The sequence below is a fragment of the Canis lupus genome, chromosome 9, assembly GCF_011100685.1.
Source record: "Canis lupus familiaris isolate Mischka breed German Shepherd chromosome 9, alternate assembly UU_Cfam_GSD_1.0, whole genome shotgun sequence".
In the NCBI taxonomy this organism is placed as follows: Eukaryota; Metazoa; Chordata; class Mammalia; order Carnivora; family Canidae; genus Canis; species Canis lupus.
The window spans coordinates 40,421,825-40,434,004 of NC_049230.1; the positions used below are offsets into that span (position 1 = coordinate 40,421,825).

The 12,180-nt window shown below is 41.1% G+C and overlaps 1 protein-coding gene across 2 annotated transcripts in view; it reads left to right on the top strand.

The window, feature by feature from the left end:
• The window catches only part of MYO1D (myosin ID), a 326,202-nt gene that overhangs the window by 279,336 nt on the left and 34,686 nt on the right, over window positions 1-12,180 (top strand). Inside the window, exon 22 of one of the 2 annotated variants that reach the window (XM_038548142.1) lies at window positions 10,302-10,440. The exons of the other annotated variant lie outside the window; for it this stretch is intronic. Within the exon in view, the coding sequence (XP_038404070.1) occupies window positions 10,302-10,314 (13 nt within the window). The 3' untranslated portion in view covers window positions 10,315-10,440. Of the gene's footprint in view, window positions 1-10,301; window positions 10,441-12,180 lie in introns of those variants that run through there. 2 annotated transcript variants of the gene reach the window in all.

Sequence of the window (12,180 nt, forward strand, 5' to 3'; positions counted from 1 at the left end):
CTCACAATACTCCTGTAAGGTGGGTAACGGAATTCATGGTATCCTTCGTGTGACAGGTGAAGGAGATGAGAGAGACCTGCCCCAGGTCACAGATAATAAACATCTGCATACATCACAGACCTTGCCACCAAAGAGTTTATAGTCTAAGGCAGAGGTAAATGGGCATTTATAAGAGTAGAAAGCTCCCATGAGCAGAAAGCAGTACCCTTAACACCACTCACCATAGGGCTTCATGAGGTTGGAAGGTCAATGTCGCACTCCTCCTATGACTTTGCTTATGTTTTCAGAAGGTGACCCAGTGATCGCTGCTCACTGCCTGTCTTTAAATGTTGGTGTTCATATTTGTAACAAAGTCATGTGTTCTGGGGAGAGTGTGTGTGTATATATATAGAAATAGAAAGTGGGGCAGCCCGGGTGGCTCAGTGGTTTAGTGCCACCTTCCGCCCAGGGTGTGATCCTGGAGGCCCGGGATCAAGTCCCACGTCAGGCTCCCTGCATGGAGCCTGCTTCTTCCTCTGCCTGTGTCTCTGCCTCCTCTGTGTGTATCTCATGAATAAATAAATAAAATCTTTAAAAAAAAAAAAAGAAATAAAAAGTGATACTGAATGAAAAGCCAGACATACACTCACGGAGTCTCATCCAAAACAGCAGCCTCCCTCCAGCGTTGGAGAGCAGATCTCTTTACCATGGGGTGAATGTCCTCAGAGTCCATGATCTGCCCAGACCTGTTCAGCTCAAACAAGGCCTAAGTGCCCTCTAGCCAGCACCCTGCCCCCTTCCTCATTTCCCTCTTCTCCCATCCACCCCTGGATACTCCAGAGGACAAACTTACGGCCAGAGCCAGATGTCCTCAGTTTAAGGCTCTGTAGAGGCCAGTGATTGCTCTTTCTTCATATCAGGAGCAAAGAGGGGCTTTCAAACAAAGCTCTCCAAATGCAGCCATTCTTGGTAAATTCTCCATCACTAGAAATACACAAGCTTAAACCAGACAATCACTTAGGATGTCCTAGAAGGTGTGTGTTGGTTGGAAAGGGAATCACAAAAGATTTCTCCTAAAGCAAGCATCTGTGATTCTAAGGCAGTGGAAGTCACCTGTATTCCTGAGGACACAGGAGCACAGGAGGCATAATGTGTTAACAGCTGTACAGAATGGAAAAGCGTGACATTTATTTAATGCACCTAATTGCTTTATGCTGCACATTCCTTAGCTGTAAAATTGTAATAAAAATACCTGCCTCATGGGATTTTCATGCAAATTAATTTAAATCATGAAACAGAATATAAAATACTTTGCCCAGTGTCTCAGGTGCTAAGTAAGTGATGGTTTTGTTTAAAAGATTTGCTGTAAAAAAAAAAAAAAAAAAAAAAAAAAGATTTGCTGTACACCGGATGCCATAACACCTACAAGAAAGATTTGAGGGCAGCCCCGGTGGCCCAGCGATTTAGTGCCGCCTTTGGCCCAGGGCCTGATCCTGGAGACCCGGGGTCGAGTCCCGCGTCGGGCTCCCTGCGTGGAGCCTGCTTCTCCCTCTGCCTGTGTCTCTGCCTCTGTCTCTGTGTCTGTCATGAATAAATAAATAAAATCTTTAAAAAATAAAAATAAAAAAGATTTGATTGCTGCTTGGGATAAGTAAGAGGGATCCTCCTTTTCTGTGATTTGGTCAGCCGTTAGCAATGGAGCTCAACAATAATCTCCCTAATGCAAACAAAATAAAGGCAGCCCCACTTTGTACTTTGCGTTGCATCTCTGAACTTGCATTTGGCTGTCACTGATCTATCCATAAACAAAAACCTTTAGGTTTTATAAATTATGAGTGATAATGGAATTTGGGTTTCCTTTCTTGGGGTTCCTCCTAAAAGGCAGGAAAATTCATTTTTCCATATTTGGAAGCACAGAGATTTGGGGGGAAGTAGTAGGTTCTCTTTAAACAGTATTCCTGACAGCTCTCCTCCCCGCCTCCCCCCACCCAAATCCTTTGTCTACTTCTCTGGGAAAGGTGCTGGAAAGCAGCCAGTATGTAGGAATTAAAAAGACAACTGGTACAGAGCAGAAATGTGTTCTAAAAATACTAAAACCAGCAAGGATTCATCTGAAAGCAGAATAGCGTCTCTGTATACCCCTGCTTCTGGACTTGCTCAGAGCTGTGATGGCTCTGTGTTATTTGGGGATGACAGTAATCATGGAGCCTGAGAGCTCCTCAGCAGAGACAGAGTTCCTAGTGGAGGGATGGTTTCCATGGCAATAGCATCAGCATCTGAATGACTTCCTGTCACAACAAGTTGGTGATTTAATGAGTTCATTACTGAATTCCAAAGGAAAACTGGAGAGTGGATGAGCTACCATTCAGCCCTCAAAGTGCCTAAATCTATAGTGGGAGAGCCATTTCTCTCTGCACAGCCAGGGTGACACACAAGCAACCTGCGGGCTTACTGCCTGGTGTCTGGGGCTGGGGATAGTCCTTGACCGGATCTGCCGCACGTGCTCTGTGGGGGCCTGAATGCCCGTTATCCTAGGAGTGTGAGAGAATCCCAAGAGTCTTCATTATAAGCTCGCCCTGATCCAAACTAATGAAATTAATGATCACAGGAATCTAGTCCAGGGCTTCGGAAGCATACCCCCAAGTATTCCAAGTCCTTTAGAAAAAAGCCAAGAAAAGAGAAACAGACCTTAAATTCTAATAGGTTACCAACAGAAGCAAAAGGGAGGAAGCACGTGACCCTACTTCTGTTCTTCAGTATAGTACAGAGACAATTTGGAACAGGAACAAGAAAACCACGTGGATACCTTCAGAAATCAGGGATGTCATTCATTTGGTCAATTGCATATAAAATTTGAGCTGAGAGGTAATGTATCATAATAAGAATGTATCATAATTAACCTTTCATACCTTGCTGTCTTTGCTAATGAAAATCTACCATCTGGCTGCCAGAGTAACACAGCCTCAGTCTGGTCAATTAACTAGGGGCCAGACAGGGACAGAAGTTCAGGAGTGGCCATAATTCCTCGGGAGCATCTTGTTGGCGGAAAGTGGAATGGTATTCCATTCCTCTCACATCCATTTCCCCATTAGTTCAGTAAATATTTGATTCCTGAAAGTGTTCACAGTATAACAACAGGGACAGAATAAATTCAAAAGGAAGCACAGTAGAAGAAAATGATGTGCTACCATTTCTTGATGGCAAAAAGCTATGGCCAAGCCACAGCCTCTCATACGTTTTCTCCTTTAACCCTCTAAGGACCTGAAGAGATGGGTATTGCTCCCACTTTTCCAACAATGACACTGAGAGCTGGAGAGGCTGTGTCCCCTGCCAGAGGTGCCCATGGCTAGTTAGTGGCAGAGTCAGGATTTCCACTCCGTCCTCTCCAACTCCTTGGCCCATGTTCTTATCCATTTTGTGTGGAGAGGTGCAGACTCCAGGCTGGGGCCTTTGGGAGGGCAGAAAGGAGGTGCTGCTTAATGGGACCTCACGAAGTGGACAAATTCTTCCTCCTACATTAAGCAGTGACCCCAGGTCAATACCCTAAGGCAGGTGGGCCAGGTCTACGTTCTGTTTCAAGGACAAGAGGAACTTTTGAGAAAGAAAAATCACAGCAAACTAAAAATACTCCTAGAATAGCATAGAAGGTAAAAGGGGGGGGTGATGTGCACGTGCCAGTATTGATCCTTTTCTGCTTTAATAGAAATGAGGAGAAGCAGTTGCCTGACTGCTTGCTGCCTTGAAAGGATGTCCCCTTGAGTTTCAATTGTCCGTATGTGAATGGAGTGACTTTCAGAACTGACATGTAGCATATTTTCCTTGGGTGCCTGAGAGCTTAATTGGCCTTTCACTATTTTTCTAACCCTAACCAACAAAATACACTGGGACAGGAGAAGGTTGCTTGCATTTGCTAAAAGTACTGCCCTGAGATGTGGCTAATAACAAAAAATTTTGCCAGCTAAACCTTCCTCATATTTGGAGGTTCCTTTAAAACATATCACTATTTCATTAAATCATGTGTACATGATGTACATATACATCATTTGGACAGTGTTATTTAAAAAAAAAAAAAAAGCCAGTGCCACATAAAAAGCAAGCCCTTTTTGCTTGACTACACATAGGATTATCTAATCACAATTTAGCAAGGCCACCTCTGGCAGCTACACAAACTAGGTCTAGGTGTTGTCTAGGTGTTGTCACCTAGACAACAATAGAAAGGGCACCCCTCGAGCTGTGAGTATGGCAGCCGTCATATTTAAAGTAACTCTCACAAGATAAATAAAGATCTAATGGATTATAAGCACTAGAGTGGAGGTAAAGATCACTGCCCCCGGTTTCCTCTGCACAGTGCAAGTCATCCCACCCTGGCTGGGATATGTATGGGTTAAGGCACTCACTAAGAAAGTGTTACGGGGCATTTCACACAGACCTCCCTGGGTGTATTCCTAACTGTGCTTATGATGTGGGGAATATTTAGAAAGTAGTCATTCCTTCTTGTCCCCAAACTGTTGGTTCTTTTTGAGCATTACCTCCTACGGGGTTTGCAAATGTATTTTCCATATGCTGCAAAGTGTAAACATCATGCTGTTTCTGCTCTTTAGATGTCCCTTCGCATTAAGTACACATGTCTGAACACGTGCATCAGTAAAGTGTTAATAAACTGACTGGGGCACAGCTGGAAAGGGCTTGACCGGAGTCACAGGAGAGGCAGGATGCCTCACTTCCCTGTCACTCTGTGGGAGGCTGGCAATGAGGCACGTCTGCACATGTACACGTGTAAGCTAGGACACCAGAGCCAGGCTTCCAAGCTCCAGAGGAAAGGTAATTGCTCTTCAGTGTGGAGAGCAAGGGGGAAAGTCTTTTCCTTCCCGGGAGAGGTTTTGCTAGACTGCTGGGCACTACACTGATCCTGTGTAGGCCTGTGGCTATTTAGCACTGCCATTTTTTATTCTGTCACTGTCACTGTGCCAGGCCTGAGCATATAGAGATGAATGAGACATGAGGCAGATAGATGCCATCAAGAATGATGGGTGCTGGGACGTCAAGGTGGCTCAGTGGTTGAGCATCTGCCTTTAGCTCAGGGCGTGATCCTGGGGTCCAGGGATCGAGTCCCACATTGGGCTCCCTGTGGGGAGTCTGCTTCTGCCTATGTCTCTGCCTCTCTCTGTGTCTCTCATGAATAAATAGATAAAATCTTTTTTTAAAAAAAGAATGGTAAGTGCTGTCGTTAAGTGTATGTGCCAGCAGCCGGGGGAGCTCAGCGAAGGAGCTGACCTGGAGAGAAGGGCAAGGCTGGCTTCAGAGCCTTTTGGGAAGCTTCCTGGGAAAGGTAAAGCTGAGGAGACTCAGGGAGAGGAAAGGAGGAAACTAGCCAGCTGAAAGCAGGGGAAAAAGAATGTTCTAGTGAAAGCAGGATGTGCTGACACTGTTCCAGGGGGCGCTAAGTATAGTTGCATGTGGTGTCAGAGGGGGAGGGAGGGGAGATTGCCTAGAGGAGGGTTGAAGAGATGGGAGGGCCAGAAATGGGTTGGGGCAGAGTCCCATGAAAGCTTCAAATGCCGGGTGGAGAAGAACTGCACATGGAGGGTCTCTGCCGCATGCCAGGGATCATGCAAAAGCTTTGCATGCACACCCTGTCTCGTCCACATGCACATTCTCTTGGACCTGATACTTTTCTTGGAAGCGTAGACTCTGATCCTACAGACTATCCATCTGTACATAAAGAGCTTTGTTGAGCTGTAACTCACATACCATACAACTTGCCCACTCAAAGCATACAGTTCAGTGGTGTTTAGTACAGTCAGAACTGTGCGACCATCACCACAACCAACCTAGAAGATTTTCCTACCCCAAATAGAAACTTCATTCCCTTGACAGTCACTCCCTGATTCCCTCTACCTCACCTCAGGCCACTACCAATCTATTCTCTGTCTATAGATTTGCCTGCTCTAGACATTCACACAATGGAGTCATATTTGTGGTCCTTGGTGACTGGCTTCTTTTACATAGCATCACATTTTCAGGGTTCATTCATATCATAGTAATGTGTCATATCATACATCCTTTTATTGCCAATATAATATTCCATTATGTGAATATACTACATTTTGTTTATCCCTGTGTCAGTTGCTGAACATCTGAGTTGTTTCCACTTTGGGACTATTATGAATAGTGCTGCTATGAACATTCCTTTTTAAAAAAAAAAAAAAGATTTTATTTATTTATTCATGAGAGACACAGAAAGAGAGAGGCAGAGACATAGGCAGAGGGAGAAGCAGGCTCCCTACAGGGAGCCCGATGTGGGGCTCGATCCCAGAACTCCAGGATCACACTGTGAGCCAAAGGCAGACGCTCAATTGCTGAGCCACCCAGGTATCCCCGCTATGAACATTCCTGTAGAGGTTTCTATGTGGACTTATTTTTATTTTTCTTAGGTAATATGCCTAAGGGTGAAATACTAGGTCATCTGGTAACTGCATGTTTAACTTTTTGAGGAACTGCCACATTATTTTTCAAATAATGCACCATTTTTATATTTCCACCAACAGTGTATGAGGATTTCAATGTTACTAACTTTCTTATCATCACCATCCTGGTCAGTATGAAGTGGTATCTCATTGTGATTTTGATTTGTATTTTCCTGATGACTCAAGATATAGAGCATCTTTTCATGAGTTTATTGGCCTTTTTTGTTGTTTTTTAATTTATTTATTTAAGGAAGGGGGAAGAGGGAGAGGAAGAGAGTCTCAAGCAGACTCCAAAGATTTTATTATTTATTTATTTATTCATGAGAGACACAGAGAGAGAGCGAGAGAGAGGCAGAGACACAGGCAGAGGGAGAAGCAGGCTCCACACCGGGAGCCCAATGTGGGACTCGATCCCAGGTCTCCAGGATCACACCCTGGGCTGAAGGCCTCAAGCAGACTCCATACTGAGCACAGAGCCCAACTCAGGACTCAAGTCTCATGATCCTGATATCATGACATGACCCGAAACCAAGAGCTTAACCAACTATACCACCCAGGCACCCCAGCCATTTCTATATCATCTTTAAAGAAACATCTATTTAGATCTTTTGCCCATTTTTTCATTGTTATGTCTTTTTATTATTTAGTTCTAAGAGTTTTTTGTATATTCTGTATATAAGTTCCTCATCAGATATATGACTTGCAAGTATTCACTCCTGTTCAGTAAGTTATTTCTTCATTTTCTCAATGGTATCCTTCAAAGCTCAGAAGGTTTTAACTTTAAAGTCCAGTTGATCTGTTTTTCTTCTGTGTTTTGTGCTTTGGGTTTAGAGACTAATTTTTAACCAATACATCATTTGAACTTGATCCCAGAAGTTATAGGCAGCCATCAAAGGACTTCAAATTGCAGAATGACTTAAGATTTATATTTTTTTTTAAAAATCAAACTAATGCGTGGGTAGGCTAGTAATGGCTCCCAAAGGTATATCCATGTCCCAATCCCCAGAACCAGTGAATGTTACTTTTTTGGAAGAAAGGTCTTTGCAAATACAAAATAAAGGATCTTGAAATCGGGAGTTTACCCTGGGTTATCCAAGTGGGTCCTAAGTGCTACCACAAATGTGCTTATAAGAGAAAGGCAGAGGGAAGTTTGACACCCCCAGAAAAGGTGATGTGAGGACAGAGGCAGAAGTTGTAGTGATAGAGCCCCCAGAAACTGGCAGAGGCAGGGAACCCCTCGGGAAATACATAGCGTTGGGAAGAACGTGGCCTTGGCAATATCTTGCTTTCAGATTTCTGGCCTCCAGAACATTGTGAGAAAATACATTAACGACACCAAGTCTGTATTAATTTGTCACAACAGATACAAGAAACTAATATGATGTGGTTTTTTAAAAATCAAGTATTGGAAAGGTTTAAAATGAAAAAGGGACACCTGGCTGGCTCAGTCAGAGGAGCATGTAACTCTTAATCTTGGGGTTGTGACTTTAAGCCCCATGTTGGATGTAGAGATTACTTAAAAATAAAATCTTAAAAAATAATAAATGAAAAGAAATATAAATAACATGCTGTGCTGCCATTTTTAAAAATTTATATTTAGACAAGATTTACTTTTGTCTATAAAAGATCGTTTATTTAGCTTCCTTTGGCCACTTCTTTCTGATTATTGTTAGTTTTTTTCATGATCTTTAGCTTACTATTGGTTACTTTTATAGTTGAAAATACTACATTATCAAATTTAAGATGCCATCTATTATAAGATGCACCATTATTTTATATTCCCCTGAGGAAAAATAATACTGGCAGTTAGGTTTTTAAAGTATCAAGAGTAAGGAGCATTCCAGTTTCAAAGATATTAAAGGTTGAACTTCAACTTCAGACCTGCTTTCTTCACTAACCATGATGTCAAATGAAGATGTAAGTGCCCCTGCTTGAACTTTGACACCTATATTTTTACTTTTATATTGTTAATATTTACATTGTTTTATACTGTGATGGTTGACTCTAAAGCTGAAACCCATAACTAGCATTTATATTTCTATAATTTTATAAACATTGTTTCCGGGCAGCCCAGCTGGCTCAGCAGTTTAGTGCCACCTTCAGCCCAGGGTGTGATCCTGGAGACCCGGGATCGAGTCCCATATTGGGCTCCCTGCATGGAGTCTGCTTCTTCTTCTGCCTGTATCTCTCTATCTATCTATCTATCTATCTATCTATGTCTCTCATGAATGAATAAGTAAAATCTTAAAAAAAAAAATTGTTTCCACCAGAGCCAAGTAGCACACTAGGATTATTATTTTTTTAATCTTTTTTTTATAAAGATTTTATTTATTTATTCATGAGAGAGAGAGAGAGGCAGAGACATACACAGGCAGAGGGAGAAGCAGACTCCATGCAGGGAGCCTGACGTGGGACTTGATCCCCCATCTCCAGGATCCGCCCCTGGGCCAAAGGTGGCGCTAAACCACTGAGCTACCGGGGCTGCCCACACACTAGGATTATGTATCCTTCCCTATGGATTCATTTCTTTCTCTACCAAAATCCATACTATATAGTGGCCAACCCTCAGTTTAAACCCTCAGTTCCTTTCATAACTAGAATCTTAATATGTTTTTTGTCATAGATACATCTCATACAGATTATACAAATCATATAGGCCCTAAAAACCAACCATTTATGATACTGGCAACTATACCTCCTCCTCTTTAGCATCACTATTTCTATAGACTTTCTCTTTAATTCCTCAGTTTATCATCAGGACCTGGAGTAGACAAACTTTTTCAGTAAAGAGCCAGGTAGTAAATATTTTAGACCATGTGATCTTTATTACAAGTACTCAACTCTTCCATCATGGCACAGAAGCATCCATAGACAATATGGAAATGAACAGATATCTATATTCTAATAAAACTTTATTTAAAATCAAGCAGTAAGCCCATGGGCCTTTGTTTCCCATCCCCTGATTTTTGAAGAATAAATTGTGACTTTTATATCTTGGCAGACAGTTAAAAATTTCAATTTGGAAGGTTTTAAATAATCTAAATGACAGTTACACAGGTCACACAAGACCAAAATAAACACTTGAAAATCTAAAATTCTTGAGATGTGGTTGATACAAGGGTTTCTCAAGGACCTGGGAGGAAATAAGTCTGCTGAAGTTGTACTCTTGTATGTTTCTCCATTCCTTGGGTAAATCAAGTAAGACAGAACAGAGAAACAGCTTCCATCCACCCGCACATTTCTGGGTCAAAGGTGGCCTTATAACTCCAAAAATAGAATTCTTCCCAACCTCCACTTCCTGCTGACAAGAAGTGTGAACCCTTCGATTTCTAACTGTGAAAGGATGCAATTCATCATTTTTCAAACCACCAAAATGAAATCCTGAGTAATGAAGCTTAAAAGGAGTCAGTAACAATTATTGGAATATTGCCAATGTTTAAGGGTGTCAAGTGGAAAATTCTGCAGATCAGATCCAGATCAGATTTCAAGAAATAATTCAAAATTTAAAATGAAATATATATGGCATAATAATATTTTCTTTATTCATACTATCATTTCTTTTTCAACTCAAATCTAATTCTGAGAAACTAATAAATTGGCATTGCCTTTAGAATTCTACATTTGAAAATCCAGGAAATTAAGCTAGACATAAGATTCATCACTCACTTAACCCAAACATCCATATTTATAGTTCATTTTAATACCTAAACCAATAAGATTTATCTACTCACTTTATCCAGCTGGTAATAATAAAAGTCAGTTTGGAGTTTTAAATGACCTGATACATTAGGATCATCTTTTGTTTTCCTTCATCAAGTTATGACTTGCGATTTCATGCTGTTTCATTTGTTCCAGACCCAAAAAATAGCAGAATCCGAGTCTGTAGCCTGGGAGACCTATAACTCTGCTCCCCTGCCTCTCACTGGACTCTGCCTCTCAGGACTGAGTACAGACTCTCTGCAGGAAGAGAACTAAGTGTGATAAAGAAATTTTCCCCTCTCTCTCGAGTTGCTATGGTCTTGTTTCTGGAGGGAGGACACTCTGAGATCCCCAAAGATATTATCTAAATGTTAGAGGGTTTTATATAAATGCTATATAAGTACAATGTATTTTTCTCTTCCTTCAAAGAGAATAAAGTCTTTGTTGGCAAAATGTTTTTAAATTATTTACTTGATTGCCTACTTACTATAAAGTTTTTACTTTAATCATTTGGTCCTCATCACAAGTATACTTCTTAATCCCCATCACCTGTTTCCCCCAGGCCCCCATCTCCCCTCTGGTAACCATCAATTTGTTCTCTAGAGTTACAAGTCTGTTTCTTGGTTTGCCTTCTCTCTCTTTTTCTTCCTTCTGTTCATTTGTTTAGTTTCTTAATTTTCACATACGGTATTTGCCTTTCTCTGACTTACTTCACTTAGCATTATGCTCTCTGACTCCATCCATGTTGTTGCAAATGGCAAGATTTCATTCTTTTTTATGGCTGAATCATATTCCTTTGTACACATACAGCATTTCTTTATCTATTCATCTATCAGCGGACACTTGGGTTGCTTCCATATCTTGGCTACTATAGATAATACTTCTATAAACATAGGGGTCCATGTATCCCTTTGAATTAATATTTTTGTGTTCTTTGAGTAAATATCCAGGGGTATAATTGCTGGATCATAGGGTAGTTCTATTTTTAACTTTGTAAGGAACCTCCATACTGTATCCTACAGTGCCTAAGGTGAAAGTTTAATCAGCAGTTAAACCTAAGCAAAAGATGCTATATTTTCGATTTTATTCTTTAAAATGACATCTTTGTGTAAGCTTAAAGTTTTGTCTCATTTCCCCAAAAGTATGCCATTCTCCTCTCATACTGCTTGTGGATTAAACTCTAGATTTCATTAAGACAGAACAGAGCCTTTAATGGAAGTAGCGTACATGCCTAATTCAGTGGGAAACTCTTGTCGTATGTAATATTTTCAGGCCTGTACTGAATGTCTCCTGTTACTCTGCAAAGACTAACATATCACAAATGGCCACTGGATACAGCTGTATGGATTCAGCTGAATGATTTTCATTTTTCTGGAGAACAAAACGTCTGTGTGTTGACTCTCCATTCTCTGTAGTTGGACAAACAGATTGGTGAGAATGACACCTGTTGTTCCCTGCTGATCGAAGTGTAGCAGCTGTGGATTTTGAGAGTTAACCGTATTTTGCTCCCTCAATTCATTTCTTCTCAGGGTCCTCCAGCTGGTTCAACAACACCAAAATATATGCCCATATCAACAAGGGGTAAAAGGGGTGGGGGGCCTTTTTCAGTAATGGTAACACACATCCAAAAATGAGGAGTTAATATTAGCCCTAGCATTTGTCAGCGGAGCATCAGCAGAAACTTCCACCCTACTCTTCAGCTGTCTTTCTGCTTCACCATTTGCAACAGATTATTACAGGACTCCCTGAAAGCTTCTAGGTATTATACTAGTTAAGGATCAAAACTTTCCATATAAAGCACTCCTCCCTTAGAAAAGTAGAATCTTCACTTTGTTCATGTCTACCTTCATTTAACCTTGTTCACAGATGTTCTCTTAGAAATGATCTAAAACCATAAAAACTATATATGTATGTGTGTGTTCCAAATTTTGAAAGTAATTGTTGCATATTCATGGGTAAATTTTGGAAAACAAAAATCTCAAGAAAAAAATTTTAATCACCATTAACATTGCTGCGCAGAAATAACTACCACTTC